Here is a 17,257-nt window from a genome sequence, read left to right as displayed (position 1 = left end):
AACAATTGCTTTCTGTCAAAGAGCTTTATTTTTGTTGTCTTTGTTGCTTTCTTTGCAGGTAGCGAGCACGAGCATCGCTGACAGTGACATCGTTGTTTCGCTTCTCCAGCTTCTTCATGACATCTTCAGTAGAAACCTCTAAAAAAGGACAAAGTTATCATTTGGTTTGTTATACATGACTTCATTCACTCTGTAAAACAATTAACATCATCATGCCCAAGTGCCTTTTAAGTCATCCTGTTTTCGATCATTTCATTTATTTTCATAGACCATTAAGCTGTACAACATCACAATTTATATACATATATATATAAAATAAATCATTTTGCAAACCTGGTTGTCTTTTGGCAGCTTCCCTGGTCTCCCATTTTATCATCTCCTCATCAGTCACTTCTTCTCTCGCCACACCGCTCAGCTCATAGACATCCACCTCATGGAGTTTAGGTAATAAGTCCTTCACCCACTCGTATCGAATAGGACACACGGTCCTGATATACACCCGTGAGGTCACCAGCACATCGTGGAAAATGACCCAGTTCAGCTCATCCTCCTGGTCAAACAGCTTAGAGCAACAAGGGATTATGATCAAAGGAGAAATCAGAAAGTATGAAAGCTTTGGTTCCAAACAAAATTGTGTCCTCTATGAAAACTGTGTTTTATTATTGAACCCATTTTTTTTTTTTATGCAATTACCGATGATGATGGATGAAAGTGAACCATGGATCCATGGCCATCCATTGTGCAAAACACCTTTCCAACGGACCTATGTGGGGTGGGGAAAAAAATGGACTCAACAATTATTCACAACCAGCAATAATTGACATTACTATGAGATACAGTAATAAAGGAATCACAAACGAGAGTTGAATATGGACCATTTTAAATTAACCTTGGGGATACCTTCTGGCAACGTTGGTGAAGTATCCTGTACACAGGCATCGTCTGAAGAGTTCGCTCTTATTGCCATCAAATGTGTCCACAGGGAATTCTTTCTTCTGAAAGGAAAGAGGGTCACACTCAAATTAATGATCATAGCAGTGTGATGGCAAACAAAACAATAAATTAATAAATGACAGAGTTGAACATCTGAGCCCATTGATCTGCAAGAGGTCCATTACAGTTATTCAAGTACAACATTAGTGTGGGGAGCAAGCATGGTCTAAACAAGTTAATACTAAACAGGCAGCATGGTGCATTGCAGTTAGTTGTAATATTTACAGCAATATGAAGCATTTAACAGGGCATGGACACACACCACGCTTGACTTATTGATGTAAATTGCTATACCTGTTGGAGGCGGAGGAGGATCTCTCGCAACTGAGTCTCCACACTAAAGGCTGACTTCAGCGCCCTCCAGTGGATCCAATTATCCTTACACCAGGCTGAGGGTCTGTCACTGCAGGATGCAGGACAAAGGATGACACTTAATACTATATATATCTTCATGCAGTATAAAATCCTGAATAAATGGCAAGTGATAGACTAACACTGACATTTCTTTGCACACACATAAATAATATTGATGCATCTTGTAGCATTAATCAGTAAAGTTTTTTACCTGGATTTACATGACTGAAACACACTGAGGAGAGTGGCAAAGTCATTCATACTGCCGCTCTTGGCAGCCAGCGCTCTGTGCTTTTTATCTGCCTCTTTCTGCTTCTCAGGGTGGCCTGCAGGAAGGAAGAGAGGTCTTCACACAACACTTCTCGGCATGTGTCATTTCCTGACACACTCAATAAATAACTAAACCAACATGTCAGTAAATAATACAAAACTTCCTTGGCTCTATTTTTAAGTGACATGCTACTGCTATTCCTTTAATAATATAAACCAATTATTATGGATAACAAAATAAATGTTTATTTTTAAATGTTTTGTAAGCTCTATGTTTTTCTCCCTCATAGTTTTTAATTGAACAGATGCTTTTTGTTCCCCTTTGAAGCTACATTGCTGACCTGGCCTGATGAAAATGTTCTCTACAGACAGCATGGCGGCCACAGGGAGCAGCAGGTCCTCACAGCCGAGCGAGGCGGCTTTGAGCACGGCCCTGGTAAGGCCTGGGTGCAGGGGGAACTCCACCATCAGCTCCCCCAGCTGGGTCACTCTACCTCTCCTACAGCCAACACACCAGACAGATAAGAGCTCATGAAGTTTCACAAAGAATTACTTAAAGCCACTACTGATTGTGCTTGGAAGTCCACAGGTCAACAGGTATAATCGCTTACCTATCAATGGCATCAAATTGGTAGAGCTGTTTTAATGCCTCGAGAATAAACCGTTCCTCTGGACAGTCTAGATAAGGGAACCTTTAAAAAAAAAAACACAACTCAGAAGTTAAAGACAACATACATAATTTTTTGTAAATATAAGAACGCAAACAAACTCAGAATGGGCATCAGTGTACCTAATGACATCATGAACACCCAGGCACTTGAGTGTGAGTATCACCGCAGTCAGACTTGTCCTCTGGATTTCCGGAACTGTATATTCAGGCATGCTCTTCTCCCAGAATTCCTTAGTGTAGATTCGAAAGCACTTCCCGGCTGAAGTTCTTCCAGCTCGGCCTGCTCTCTGTTGAGCCTCGCTCCTAATCACACACACACAAAAAAAATCCAGTTCAAATCTTTGTTGGCATGCTTTTTACATGGCATGGGTGTTAGCAGGAAACTCACGTTAACAAACCTATTTGCAGGTTTCAAATGACATGGTAATTATTTCTTCAAGAACTCACTTTGAAATAGGCACCACCTCCAAGATATCCATGCCCACCCTTGAGTTGTGGTTGAGTTGTTTCACAAACCCGCTGTCTATGATGTACCTTTATGGGGGAAGAAATGGATGATATGTTTTGCGTGAAATATTTGAATGATGTCAATAGCACACAAGTCATTGTTGTATATCTGATAAATGCAGCCTAGCGGTCAGCCAATAACCACAGGCCTCACTCACTTTATGCCATTGATGGTGAGAGATGTTGCTGCAATGTTTGTGGCCACTACACACTTCCTTATTCCTGCAGGTGGAGGCTGAAAGATCTGCCTCTGTTGATCTGGGATGAGACCATAAATGATAGATGTTTTTGTTTTAACTTTTGTAGTATCCTCACAAAGAAAGAGATTGACTTAATCTGGAAAAAAACAATTAGAATCTTCTTAACAATGAATAAGATGTAACAGCTGTATGTATTTACCAGTGGGCATGGATCCATAAAGAGGCAAAATAAGAAGGCCCTCCACTGTTTGGTCCTGCACATCGTAGCGGTAATCAATAGACTCAGCTTTTTCATATAACAAGTCACAGGCCCGCTCAATCTCTGACTGACCTGTCAAATATGGAGGATTAATGTGACTGATTTTGTCAGGGTTAAAATATACTATAAGCTTCTTAATTACAGTCTTGCATGGCCAGACCTTCCTCCACAGCGCTGCACATGAGGGTCTGGCTAGTCCACACAGAATCAGAATCAGCTTTATTAGCCAGGTTTGCATAAACAAACAAGGAATTTGACTCTGGTTAATCTTTGCTCTCAAAGTACAACATTTATAATAATAAAAACAGAAAGGACATCAAGTAAGAAATATAAGAAAATACAGTTAAGTATGCAGTATAACAATACAATACACAGCATTCTGGGATGGGAGAAAAACGTGCTCTGGTTTATTGGCATTTCTTTAAAACAATCACAATCGTCAGGAACTTGTTTTGGTGGAACGTGTACGTTCAAAAGTTATTTTAGTCGTGCAAAAGAAAACTCAGATTGGACAGATAGTCTAGCTAGCTGTCACGATTTACCATGCAGAGATATGGGGAGTAGTTAACCATAGTCGTCATAAATCAACCTGAGTTTAAAATTCCAACACAAAGAAAGTGGAAGGAAACGGACATCAGCGAAAAGACACGCATCCGGTGGAATTTGCTGCAGCACCGGAGAAATCCCGGAAGTGAAACGTCGTGGATACAGACTATTAATTATAACTTACCTGTCAAAAACACAAGAATATCCCCAGCCATTTCACTGGTATGCACATCAAGGGCCACTTTGACAACCTAAGGAGTAAAAGATGAAGGGCAACAATAAGCATCAAGCTATAAACACATATATATACTTGATTAACGAGTAATGATTAAGATGTGAAACCGAGTTAAAGTAAATGTTTTTTGTTCCTGTAACATCCTAAGAATAAAAAATAAAAACACCTGAATCAAAGCTAAAACTCAGTACCTCTTTTGCATAACCAGTGCTCTCTATGTCTTTAGGTCCTACAGCAAAACCAAATGTGCAGGTGACAGGAAAAGCCCTGCCTGGAATAGCAAAGATGGGACAGCTGCCAAGAAAAGCTGAAAGTTTGTCCGTTTCCAAGGTGGCGGACATCACCACCACCTTCAAAGGGATGGATCGGCCCTTGGGGGTCTTAGCAGGGTTGGAGAACATTTTCTTCAGTAAACCCAGGAGAATATCCTGCAACAAATAAACACTTACTCAAAGTGTGCATTGAAAGATTGACAAAGAAGTACATTTTGTATGCTGGCAATCTGTGTGCATCTTACTACTACAGCACAGAAATTTTAAATGTTAATGATATTAGGTCAATGTCATATTGACTCACTGTGTTAAGGCTGCGTTCGTGGACTTCATCCAAGACTACAACACTGTACTGAGAAAGTACAGGATCTGCCAGGATCTCTCTGAGCAAACAGCCGTCTGTCATGTACTTCACCACAGTGCTCTGGCTCAAACACACAGTCACATCTTTATGTTAAACATTTACAATAAACGTGTTGTATTTTGTACAGGGGATGAATCCTCTTTGCCTCTCACCGGTGATGTGCAGTCATCAAAGCGTACTTGGTAGCCAACCTCTCTACCCAGATTGCACTGCATCTCCTGGGCTACCCTCTGGGCCACTGTGATGGCAGCCACCCGGCGGGGCTGGGTGATGCCAATTTTGCCATCTTTACAAAGACCTACACAAAAATAAAAAGTAGTGGCTCATATTAGAATCCAGTGGACCGTGGTGAAGTTGGTTTTATATTGGACATTGGATATTCGACACATTCGAAAAATGTATAATGCGGCTTGCCATTTTGACCTATTCATGTCAAAATACCTCTGATGAACTCAGCTAACCCCCCTACACATAACACAAAGCTTCTTTTTAAAAAAAAAACATCCTTTGATTTTTAAAATATTTTTAATATTAAATAAATGATATAAATCTATTATGCGTCTTGACCTTTTGACCTATTAATGTCAAACCACTTTTGATGAACTCAGCTAACTCCCCTACACATTGCACAAAGCTTCCTTTTTCAAAAAACCCATCCTTTGATTTTTTTAATATTTTTTAATGTAAAGAAATGCTATAAATCTATTATGCAGCTTGACCTTTTGACCAATCAATGACAGATAACTTCTGATGAACTCAGCTAACTCCCCTACACATAACACAAAGCTTCTTTAAAAAAAAAAAAAAATCCTTTCATTTTATAAATTTATTTTACTCGTCACCAATATCCGGAGTTTCCTGCGAATTCAACCAATCACAGCCAATGACCAAGCGGAAGTGAGAACGGGTTGACGAAACACATTTCATTTCCTTGTTTTTGAAGACGACACGCGTGTGACTCGAACATCTCACATGTACTAATAAAACGTACAGCAAAAGACCGTGCAAAACATTTCAGACTGTCCTGCCAACCTGTATTCATTTTAACATCAATGTAAGCTGCATTGTTTTTTCAATGTAAAGTCGCTGAAAGCTTCTGCTGTTTCAATCCTGTCAGCTCTCTGCAGCGGGCTGGGCGGCTGCTCAGTTACCCCCTCGACTGATGTGCGTGTGTCAAGCTGCATAATATATTTATATAATTTATTAATATTAAAAAATATTTTAAAATCAAAGGATGTTTTTTTTTTTTTTAAAGAAGCTTTGTGTTATGTGTAGGGGAGTTAGCTGAGTTCATCAAAGGTGGTTTGACATGAATAGGTCAAAAGGTCAAGCCGCATAATAGATTTATAGCATGTTTTTTATATAAAAAAATATTTTAAAAATTAAAGGATTTTTTTTTCAAAAAGAAGCTTTGTGTTATGTGTAGGGGAGTTAGCTGAGTTCATCAGAGGTATGTTGACATGAATAGGTCAAAATGGAAAGCCGCATAATAGATTTTTCGAATGTGTCGAATATCCAATGTCCAATATAAAACCAACTTTACCACGGTATCCAGTGGTCACATTTATCCGAACTATCCTAATCCACATAGGCCGGGTTTTATGGTTTAACCAACAAAATCGCATTAAATTGTATATAAATGTGTTAAGAGCACAAACGCGTGTCTCAGTGTAGTTCTGATCTATGCGGTTTGTGTTTAGCATTAACGTTAACTTCATATTAAAAGGGACAGGACATCAAAATGACAGTTTACCTGCTTGATGCAGGTACTTTGGAAGTTGTGTGGTTTTCCCGCTGCCAGTCTCGCCGGTAACAACCAGGAAAGTGCTGTCTTTGACAGCCTGAATCAGTTTGGCTTTGTGCTGATAGATCGGAAGGTGTTCGGACTCATTTTCTTTTGAATCCAATCTCGTTGATTTGGACATAACTGAGTAACGTTAGCTTTACCAGCAGATAACAGTGTGAGGAGCTGAACAGACGAAACAAATACCGACGTTAATCATGCAGAACACGGTTAAGTCGGTGTTTTTGTAGTGATGTTACCCGTGAACCCCCTGCTTCGAGGCATGTATCGAAAACATGAACCAATTTGGAATGAAGCTTTGTATCGGAGCTTGATTCGTTTTGGGATAATCACGTGACCAGTGACGTCCGAAGCTTCGTTTCACACACACCCACGTCACTGCTTCGAAGTTGAATTTAAAAGCAGCGCGACACGGGGCTGGGGTTTGTTGCCATTATGTCTATGGTTGTTGCAGTAGGAGAGTCAACAGAGTCAGGAGAGTTAGTGAATAGAGAGATTATTATAGCGAGTAGAAAGTGTTTAGCCAGTAGAAAGTTCATAGCGAGTAGCCTAGTTTATAGTGAGTAGAGAGTTTATAAAAGAGAGTTTAGAGCGCCTTCTGCACTGCCTACCTCACCTATTTGGCTGAGGAGACAATGTTGCTCTAGGCTACGTAGCCTACTCAATATAATCACAGAAATGTGTGTGCAATGTGTTCTTCATTCATTTCCCTCCCAAATTGATGTATTTGTTTACAAACACAAGACAGTTCACAACCAAAATCCTATAGGTCGATTATTGTTTTGGCGGAGACAGCAATTACATTTATATTTATGCAAGGTCCCACATAGGCTTATATTTCTGTCATTATTTATTTATCAATGAATTCATACTCAAAATGTATTAATCTTCAACTCTAAAGTAGAGTTTAGATTCTGTGCCCGAGCCCGAGGCCCCCCCCCCGACTATCGGGCCGGGCAGTTATTTTCCGCCACTATCCTGGGAGGAGCCGGGCCGGGCCCTTGATCAAGCATTTGTGTTTTTTACTATAGCCTAATTGGGTGGGGAGAAAGCTGTTATAATCAGAAATAGGAGAATTATCTTTGAGAAAGTTTGGAGGAAAGTCGGAGGTAGGCCTATGGAACCATTTTAAACAAGTCGTGGGCAGTGACAACGTAGGCATGTGTCGGCTTTGTTGAGTGCATTAAGTGCGGCACGCTGTCGCCTATAAAAGCAAAAAAACGGGGACGATGACCCATGAAGCAGGCTCGCCGTGGCAGGAAAGATAGTCAGCCTTCAACATCCTTTTTTGTTACTTCTCCAAGCGTGATGAGAGGCAAGCCCTCACAGAGAAATACATTTTTTTTTTTTACGTTTATTTATTCAGATCCATTTACGATTCGTTCCATTCTGAATAAACAAACAGCGCAGTTTACATGCTTCGCTCTTATTGCATTATTCATTAAAGTCATTTTAAACAGATTTCTGCCGTTCAAACAACTCTGAATTGTATGAGAACGAACGTCAGTTATAACGGCCCACGTATTAAAAAAGTGTCGGGGCTCGGGTTTACTCTAAAGACATTCAGGGATAATAATTGTGAAACAGTTTGTGACACAATGCTATCCTTAACTTTACTACCAGATGTCTTCATAGAGTTCTGAAGCTTCGAGTAGTGAACCTTTTTTCGATACAATTGGATTGAAAGCTTCACTGCTTCAGAAAGCTTCAGTTCGCCATCACTATGTTTTTGCCCGCACCCACCCACAGACGGGATTAAACTTTACAATTAGCGACTTCTTTCCTGTTTCTCTCTGTCGTTTCCAACATAGATAGTATATAGGTTTCCAACCATAGAAAGTATAAAACCAACACGCTCGCCCACTAACTTCCGCAAACTAACCCATTCAGCGTTTCTATTGGTCGAGCGGCGGCCACATGATCAAAGCTCTTCCACCACAATAAAAGTCTGGCTGGATTCTTTTTTTAAACAAGATTTATTTACACAGAAGAAGTTGTTAAATCGATTTGTTCACGTGTATACATAAAAAAAATATATTTATTCTAATGAACAAATCATGTTTACCATGGTTATGGTATCATCATTGGTGGATGTAAAAATGTTACTCAAGTTAATTAAATGTATTTTGAGGTCTTCACTTTGAGCCCACCAACCATAATACATTTTTTTTCACAACCACCCAAAATAAACAAGTGCAACATCTGAAAAGGACTAGATTTATTTTCATTACAAATCATTTATTGACTGAACCGTTCTCCTTTGTGCTTCCAAATATAACTTGGTTATTTACAGTAGATAAAGAAGAGGTCCACCAGAGATTACACTGTAAAGAATGCTTTGCCCTGGCGTGCTTCGTCTTAATTTACGCCTTCCTGAAAGACATGGAAATACAGAGACAATCGTTCACAGTTACATGTAAGAAAATGAATAAATCAATAACCCAATATTCATTAGACCGGACAATAGCCTGCAGCTTAACTTACTATTGCTGCAGGACTGTAAGCAATCTGGTCCTTTACAGAGCTCTATATCACAGTGGAAATATACCTGTAGGAGAACATCCAATTGTAAAACAAATCACCAAGGCCAAAATACAACAGAGAGATTCATAAAACATCTATTTTCTTTTTTCGTTTTGTTTTTACTTTGTCTTACATACCAGGTTTTCATTTGTTGGAGGCTTCACAAATGAGAACAGCTTGACCACAAACCATTTATGAAGAGTTGGGTATTTCAGCTCCTTACTAGGGACAACTGGCAACACAACAGTTCTGTGCCTATCACCACTGTAAGGACATCTGGATTTGATACAAAGAGGAGTTTTGGTTGATCAAAGTATAGCCCAAGATTTTTACACGTAAATTACCATTTGGATAATAAAACACTGGTAAAATGTCTGGTAATTTCATGTGAATCCACCCTTTAACAAGCAGGTTCCATCTTTGAGGGTCATGTGGGTTTTTAGTCGGTGTTGCCCAGCAGTCTTCTAGCAGCAGCACCAAATCCTTGTTTTCATGTTTGAGAACAAACACCTCCACATACACAGGCTGGCCAAGCTCAGTTACTGGTGGAGGACCTCGAGAGGAATAGAAAGACTTGTAATTGGAGTCTGTAGATTAAAAAAAAAAAAAAAAAAGTTTAAAAAACTGTCCTTTTAAAGTAAATGTGATGGATTAATATTTCATGTTTTAAACACATTTTGATGGTATTTTACATGGCTAATACATTTTGTTGAATAAAAACACACATTTCGATGGAGTAAGTTTCATGAACAATAAACGTAAAAATTAGGAATAAAAAGCAAAAACTTGACTAACTTGACCTTTGGCAAACCTCATTTCAGTCCTCAGTATTCCCTCGCTCTTCAGTGTTGACGTGTACTCAGATTTTTCTCCCTGAACCTCGATGCCCAGTTGAGTAATTTGGGTAAGCGCAAAGCTACAATGCACAGTACAACTAAAAAAAAAAAAAAAAGAAAACGTAAATGAGTGTCCATTACCTTCAAAAAGCAGGAGAAGTGGAACATTTTCATTTCTTACTGGAATGGAGTGTCACGAAATATAGAGCCTTTCCGCAGTTGTTGTTGTTTCACCTCAATGTTGACCCAGTAAGTTATACTCCCATCTGCTATCTGTATCACATAACCAAACTTGTTATGGTTAGTCACAAAAATAATGTCTCAAGACTGTGGATGTGATCTATTTATATTTACCACAGACTGAGTGCCACAATCAGTAAATGGAAAGCTGAAAGTGATGGCATCCTTTGATCGTGTTTTGGGTTTACAGTTGTGGCTTTGGCTGGAAGGGATCCAGACTGCATCCAGGTTCAGAGGTGGTACTGTGGCATTCTGAGGGATGGTAATGTTGAACCCATCCTTGTTGCAGAAAAGAATTCTAGATATCAGTGGATCATCATTTTTGTTCACCTCTGTAACAAAACAAACACTAAAGAATTATTAATAAACAACATACATACTGTCATGACATTTATCTATGCTCGTAGAATCGCTACCTTTCATTTTTCTTTCACAGATGAGAGGTATTGACTTGACAATTTCAACTCTTCCCCTGTCTGCAAGTGCCATGATGACAACAGTCAGATTTGTTGTGTATTTCTATTAAAACAAAGGGTAAGATTAGAATATGAAAAACTTTTGTATAAATATGCATTAAAAATAGCTGAAGATATTTTTCAGCTTACTTGTCTTCTCACAAAACATCCGTGGGAAGCAACTTTTAGGAAAATAAAGGTGTCATTTCCTCCAAGAAAGTAGTGGCACTGTTTTGCTATAGCGATGGCTTGGTAATATCCGCTGTGATCATCTGTGTGTAATTTTGGGCACAAACAAGAGCATAGAAAACACCTCAAAGCTATCTGTCATCATCGATCATCATCATTTATTTTTAGCGTCTGACTTACCTTGAACATAAATGGTGAAAGGAAGACCAGCAAATTGCACCTTTGATATGTAAACAGACATGAACCCATCGTGGCAAATCGACGTATCATTACTCATAGTGTTAGCAACTGCTGCTTCAAATAGTTTTGAAGCAGCATGGGCTTCACGTTTCAAAAGAAGCAGTGCTAACAAAACAAATGTCACCAAAATGCAGTGTGTACTGTGGATCCTCATCTTTGGATACGGAGGACTATGACAGGTGGAGGTCATTTGGCTTAATTGGCACAACTCTCATGAGAGTAAAAGCAACTCTCTGTTGCCTCACAGCACGAGGGTACTGTGTTTAAATCAGTTTCTGGGGCCTTTCTCCCTGTATCCTCCCACAGTTAAAAGTTGACCTGTGGCCCTTTGCTGCTGGTCATTCCCCTTCTCTCTCCCCTTTCAAGTCTGAGCTGTCCTATTCATATAAAGGCCTGAAAATGCCCAAAAAATAATAATAATAAAAGACATGCAGGTGAACCTGAGACTCTAAACTGTCTGTAGATGTGAATGTAGTGTGGTTTATGGAATATTACTTTCATTTTGTCTGCAAGTCAAACTGAAAGTATAAAGCAATTTATATGGTCAAAAAAGTAGACCTACTGTTTTGCTTCTCACATGCATTCAGTGCATCTTGCATACACCGGTTTGTCTCATTTAACACATATATATCTTGATTTGTCTGTGAAGATCTTTATTTGATAGTCTTTACCAAACAGCATCACTCATTGTCTACTACATGTACATGAAATGCAGTGCAATTATACAGCAAACAAATATAATATAGGTATCAGGTATAATATGTAAATTGAAAAATCAATAACTGTCATTGGAAAGGATGTTGATACTGAAAATATCTCAACAGCTGTTTAAATTCTCCTTTACTCTATAGGCGGTTGAGCTGGTCTGTGCTCCTGTTGTAAATCGGGTTTTTGTATTCAGCATCTGACAGGGAAACAACGGAGAAATGTTGGGAAAGGGAAAAGCGGTTGAGCGCACAGTATGATTTCATCCCGAAAGATCTCCACAGATGAAGTCAGCACTCACTTTCTTTGGCTTTCTTCTTCCCCAGACCTGATGCAAAACAAAATACGTGATTAATAAGTGATTAATGTAAGAGATTTCTTTTTGCATTAGGCTATTTATTCTGACACACAGATAGGCTAAATCATTTTGACAAATTAAATTAAATCAAAATACCTTTGCGATGATTCTTTGCCTGAGTTGCCATGGCTTGTTGCTGGCTGATTTCACTTTGGTTAGCTGTATAATGAAATGAATAAGTGAAATTCCTTGAAATTGAAATGATGAAAAAAAAAGATGAATACATTACCGTAATAATGCCGACTGAGACTTGCTTGCCGTATTCTGCTGAAGAGTTCTGAAGAGGTGAGAGATAAGACTGAGTTTGTCAAGATAATAAGAGTAACCAGTAGTACAAAGAGCAGTAATTCTGCTCAATATTAAGCACCTTGATGAAATCTCTGTTTCTTTTTCTGACTTTCCATCCTCTCAAACTGGTTCAAGTTTGGATAAATCCCACTGGCACTTTGAATGGGTTGAGCCCCTTGCGGATCAGGCAGAACTTCTGATACTGGACTGCAATAATTTCTGATGGGGTCATCCTGCTGGTTGGATGGGCCTTGGTCATCATTTTCTGATATTTAGAAAAGATAAGCTTAAATATTGACTCAGACAATTGTGATGTTTTAGGTGGGATAACAAAGACATTAGCTTTTTAACAAGGTGAATCAATAGATGACACAAGAGCTGTGTGAACGCACCATAAACAAGTTGATCATTGCCTGCTCCTGTAGGAAAAGGAAACACTATGACACAGGTTTCTTGTCAATAAAACACAACAGACATATTACTTGTCCTCATCACATATATATAGTACCAGTTACATGACTGTGTGTGTTTTTGTGTTGTTATTGAGATAGATTACCTCTGTGCTGTTGCTCTACTGGTGCTCTGCCTGTTTCCGCGGGTGGAGCACTGGCACCTGCAGTGGGACAATATATGAAGCAACTTAAAGGAATAGTTGGGGTGTTGGGGGAAATATGTTTTGTCTCATATTAATCTTGTAAATACAATGCTACAGCTAGCAGCAGGTTAGCTCAGCTTAGCACAAAGACAGAAACTAGTCCTTTACAGCTCAGAAACAGGGGAAATAGCTAACCTGACTCTGTTCAAAGTCTTAAAAAATTTAACTAACAATTTTGCCAAATGAGAGATATCATCACTGTTAGAAATTTAGATTATCTCGCAATTACATCTCCAAGGCTAATGTGAATGGTTTTCCCGACTATAGGTTGCTCATAATTACAATTTAAACAACATGGCGTCACTGTGGCAAGAGCCAGGCAAGCTGTTTACCCGTTTCTAGTCTAATCGTCTCCTGGCTCTAGCTTCACGTTAAGTGTATGTACAGAGGGTGGTAATGATCTTCTCGGTAACGTGCACCCAAAAATAACTATTCATTTGAAAAAAGAATGTGCATCGTTGTGTATTTGCTATACTATTCATCACTGAATTTGCCAATGTGCTCTGTTGTGTGCATTTTCAGTGTCCTGTGCATATTAATATCTTCTTAAATAACTTTAACAGATGCAACTCCTTATAATTTAATTTGGATTTAAGATGCCTTAACTGGCTATAATGTACAGTACTGTAGGCCTATTGTACAGTATATTCCTGTGCTCTAATGGAAAAGTATTTGTGTACCGAGAAAGATTCTACAGAAGATGAATCTAAGGTAAATGGTAAATTGTGAAATTATTGCTTACTCTCAGTACCTGCACCTTCAGGATTATCCTGCTTTCTGTTATTGCAGCACACTGAAATAAAAAGTTTAATAATAAAGTTATTATTTTTTTTTTTTAAATAACCACCAAATCCATCAAATGAACTAACAAAACACAAACTTTTATCCTATCATCTGTGTGGTCTGAGAGTGCAAGACTGAGCAAATACTTACATTTGCACTTGGTGCAGCAGTAGCCACCGACGCTCAGCAGGATCAAAGCAGCCACGCCAACACAGATGAAAATCAGTAGCCTCATCTCTTCACTCAGAGCATCTGCATTATAAGTTGTGGTTTTACAAATATGTATTTCACAGGAAACTCTAGCTCATTCACTTGTCCTCTCTCATGGGGGAGGTTTGTGACCATGGAAAGGAAGGATGCCGCATGTTTCCGCACAGGCTGCTGCTCAGTATTGAGAAAGCATTACTTTAAAGGTCCCATGGCATGAAAATGTCACTTTATGAGGTTTTTAACATTAATATGAGTTCCCCCAGCCTGCCTATGGTCCCCCAGTGGCTAGAAATGGCGATATATGTAAACCAAGCTCTGGGTATCCTGCTCTGCCTTTGAGAAAAGGAAAGCTCAGATGGGCCAATTTGGAATCTTGCTCCTTATGAGGTCATAAGGAGCAAGGTTACCTCCCCTTTCTCTGCTTTGCCCGCCCAGAGAATTTGGCCCACCCATGAGAGAGAGACATCATGGCTTTCAAACGAGCAAAGTGGCAGTTGGTCAAGGCCACACCCCCACCCTCCACCTTGCCCCCCCCCTCCTCAATAGCTACAGACACAGAATGACACATACTAAGGAAAGCTCATTGTGGGACTGGCTATAGTGCGTGTAATTCTGCACCACGGCAGAATTTCAGCGAGCGGGCACATGCACCACTCGGCGGAAAAGGGAGAGAAAGAAAAAAAGAGACTGAGCTCACACACAGCTCCTTTGTCTTTCGTAAAAAATTAATCATTTATACATTTTTTAACATCATTTATTCATGAATAACGGAGGCTATAGGCCACTTGGAAGTTGGAATATAGAAATTAATTAAAGGAACACGCCGACTTATTGAGAATTTAGCTTATTCACCGTAACCCCCGGAGTTAGACAAGTCGATACATACCCTTCTCATCTCCGTGCGTGCTGTAACGCTGTCTGACGGCTCCAGCATTAGCTTAGCCCAGCACAGATCCTGCAGGTAACTGGTTCCAACTAGCCTACTGCTCCGAATTGTGACAAAAGTGACAAAATAACTCCATCATGTTCCTATTTACATGTTGTGATTTGTAGAGTCACAGCGTGTACACAAAACAATGTAACATGAGACACAGCCATCTTCTAACAGTAAACAAACCGGGAACTATATTCTCAGACAGGCTTGCTGCGAGCATATCACTCCGCCAAAGTACTATATTCTTCCGCCTGAGAATATAGTTCCCGGTTTGTTTAGGGATAGAAGACGGCTGTGTCTCATGTTACGTTGTTTTTTGTACATGCTGTGACTATACAAATCACAACATGTAAATAGGAACATGTTGGCGTTATTTTGTCACTTATTCGGAGCAGTAGGATTACTGGAACCATTCACCTGCAGGTTCTGTGCTGGCCTGATGCCGCAGGCGGCGTCAGACAGCCTTACAGCACGCACGGAGATGAGAAGGGTATGTATCGACTTGTCTAACTCTGGGGGTTACGGTGAATATGATAAATTCCCAATAAGTCGGCGTGTTCCTTTAAGTCCTCCAGAGACCAGCCTCCGTTTCACCTCCTCAGGATCCATTTTCACGCTAATCGAAACGCATCACCTGACCGCTCATATACCATGCAGCCCGAAACGCGCAAGCCCGAGCCCGGCCCGAGCCCATGAAAAATAATAGAAATTAAGCCCGGACCCGTCGGGTCCCGTCGGGTCCCGTCGGGTTCAGGCAAAGATCTTCAGCTCTACTAAGGCCTATATAAAATCATCCAAAGAGCACCATGTGATGGGACCTTTCAAACTGAAATCACCTACCTCTTTCAGCAACCACGTTCACTTGAAGACAGTCATATTTATGGTTACAGCGATAACACCCGAGGTCAGAGTTGTTAAGTCCATCGATGAAGATGGAGTAGTTTCCCTCTGAGCCCTGGTTAGGAAAGACTCTCACCCGACCATGCCTGTGGTCCAGGAACTTAATACGACCTTCAGATTTGATATGGACCAGATTCCCCTTAAGAGTGTGGACCCAGGACACCAAGTTGCGTTGAATTGTTGCAAAGTTGCATGGCAGGAGCACAGAGGAGCCAAGCGGAGCGCTGAGTGTGTGTGTCTCACAAACATTGGAATGCTGCTCACAAGAGTTCTCAAAATAAGGCTCTTCTTAACAGGAAAAGAGAAATACAAGAACAAGTTTCAACTTTAGGTCGCTTATGTCATATTCAAATAACCAAGAGTACCAACAGTAAAAACTCGTCCTCCTTATTACCGTAAATATTTAAAACATTTGTATGGACATCTTTAAATTAATCGTCAGGGCTGGGAATACATTTATTAAATGTGACTGGTAATACTTAAGCAGAAAATTGAGCAGAAAAAAAATATAAAAATTACAACTTTTTTAAAGACACTGATTAAAAACATATATAACATTGAAACAGATTTAAAAAAAATAATCTATAATCTGCCCACAAATTCTTACAAATTAGCCCAATATTACTAGATAAATTAATAAACTGTGTTTTAAAGGGGGGTGGGGGAATAATGAATATGACATATCATTTAATACATTACGAACATCATAGTCCACAGTCCAAAGTCATATCTTGTCTTGCTGTCAACAAATTTGCCAAGCTCTAAGTATGTTAACTTAAATATTTAAGCACGAGACTTCAAAGATTGAGGAACTGAAATTGACTGAATTATGTACAGATCAAACAATTATAATGTAGCAAAACAGGGGGAGTTTTATTCATGGAATGTTTTATATAAATTATATTTTCATTCTCTAATTTTATTCACAAAAGGACTTACCATTTGAAGACACACAAATAAAGCACAGGGCTAAAAGGACGATCCACCTGTCAGCAGTCATTGTCAGCAACTTGTACAGTGTGAGCAGCAATGTGGTAAAGCTGCACACTAACCCCTCTAAGCATCACAGCACAAAACCACAAGACCATCACGGGTCATTTTCGAAAGTGCTTTGCTGTCTTTTAGTTTCACATGAACGACAGCCATAATGTTTGACATAACATTTTTTCTTCAACTTGTAAGGCGATCATGTCAACTATTTAAATTTAAATCAATAAATATTTATCTTTTACACAATGAACATGTAGATGATTGTGAGAAAAAGGCCTGAAATAACTCCTCCTCCAGATCACTTCCTGTTGATGCTTCCAGAGAAAGGGGTCTTGTGATGGCATATGTAAAGGTTAATAAAAAAAGTTCATCACCAAGGCTAAAAAGCACAAGGTCTAAAAGACAAGTAGCATATTCTTAAACCTATATTTTATGTTTAGCTAAGATCAAATCTGGGCTTTTTGTAGGCAACGTGTA

General features: G+C 39.5%; 3 protein-coding genes across 9 annotated transcripts; all 3 read right to left on the bottom strand.

The window, feature by feature from the left end:
* Positions 1–9: 9 nt before the first annotated feature.
* Positions 10–7,176, bottom strand: dhx40 (DEAH (Asp-Glu-Ala-His) box polypeptide 40). The gene is made up of 17 exons (XM_028573255.1): positions 6,424–7,176; positions 4,823–4,968; positions 4,611–4,730; positions 4,226–4,462; positions 3,984–4,050; positions 3,194–3,325; positions 2,953–3,052; positions 2,735–2,821; positions 2,408–2,590; positions 2,229–2,309; positions 1,959–2,116; positions 1,559–1,673; positions 1,288–1,396; positions 901–995; positions 694–763; positions 334–562; positions 10–138 (listed from the first exon to the last, which is right to left on the bottom strand). The coding sequence occupies exons 1-17, from the start codon at positions 6,593–6,595 to the stop codon at positions 26–28; spliced, it is 2,214 nt and encodes a 737-aa protein (XP_028429056.1). The 5' UTR covers positions 6,596–7,176; the 3' UTR covers positions 10–25.
* A 1,499-nt stretch (positions 7,177–8,675) lies between these two features.
* LOC114552823 (zona pellucida sperm-binding protein 4) lies at positions 8,676–11,237 on the bottom strand. 3 transcript variants are annotated; one of them, XM_028573905.1, is made up of 10 exons: positions 10,898–11,231; positions 10,679–10,800; positions 10,490–10,592; positions 10,188–10,405; positions 10,015–10,106; positions 9,798–9,931; positions 9,395–9,584; positions 9,135–9,273; positions 8,959–9,022; positions 8,676–8,847 (listed from the first exon to the last, which is right to left on the bottom strand). In XM_028573905.1, the coding sequence occupies exons 1-10, from the start codon at positions 11,145–11,147 to the stop codon at positions 8,762–8,764; spliced, it is 1,398 nt and encodes a 465-aa protein (XP_028429706.1). In that variant the 5' UTR covers positions 11,148–11,231; the 3' UTR covers positions 8,676–8,761. The 3 variants fall into 3 exon arrangements, with proteins under 3 accessions (XP_028429706.1, XP_028429707.1, XP_028429708.1); XM_028573906.1 differs by lacking the exons at positions 10,490–10,592; positions 10,679–10,800 and having other exon boundaries at positions 10,898–11,237; XM_028573907.1 differs by lacking the exons at positions 10,490–10,592; positions 10,679–10,800 and having other exon boundaries at positions 10,188–10,352; positions 10,898–11,236.
* A 487-nt stretch (positions 11,238–11,724) lies between these two features.
* LOC114553227 (uncharacterized) lies at positions 11,725–16,800 on the bottom strand. Of its 5 annotated transcripts, none has more exons than XM_028574442.1 (11): positions 16,730–16,800; positions 15,731–16,075; positions 13,897–13,998; positions 13,706–13,756; positions 12,865–12,921; positions 12,701–12,745; positions 12,388–12,573; positions 12,250–12,297; positions 12,117–12,179; positions 11,964–11,990; positions 11,725–11,861 (listed from the first exon to the last, which is right to left on the bottom strand). In XM_028574442.1, exons 1-11 carry the CDS (start codon positions 16,788–16,790, stop codon positions 11,803–11,805), a joined length of 1,044 nt encoding a protein of 347 aa, XP_028430243.1. In that variant the 5' UTR covers positions 16,791–16,800; the 3' UTR covers positions 11,725–11,802. The 5 variants fall into 5 exon arrangements, with proteins under 5 accessions (XP_028430243.1, XP_028430242.1, XP_028430245.1 ...); XM_028574441.1 differs by having other exon boundaries at positions 15,731–16,078; positions 16,730–16,792; XM_028574444.1 differs by having other exon boundaries at positions 12,701–12,727; positions 15,731–16,078; positions 16,730–16,792.
* Positions 16,801–17,257: the final 457 nt, after the last annotated feature.

The sequence above is a fragment of the Perca flavescens genome, chromosome 3 (assembly GCF_004354835.1).
Source record: "Perca flavescens isolate YP-PL-M2 chromosome 3, PFLA_1.0, whole genome shotgun sequence".
Lineage (NCBI taxonomy): Eukaryota > Metazoa > Chordata > Actinopteri > Perciformes > Percidae > Perca > Perca flavescens.
This window is presented reverse-complemented; position numbering and strand designations above follow the sequence as displayed.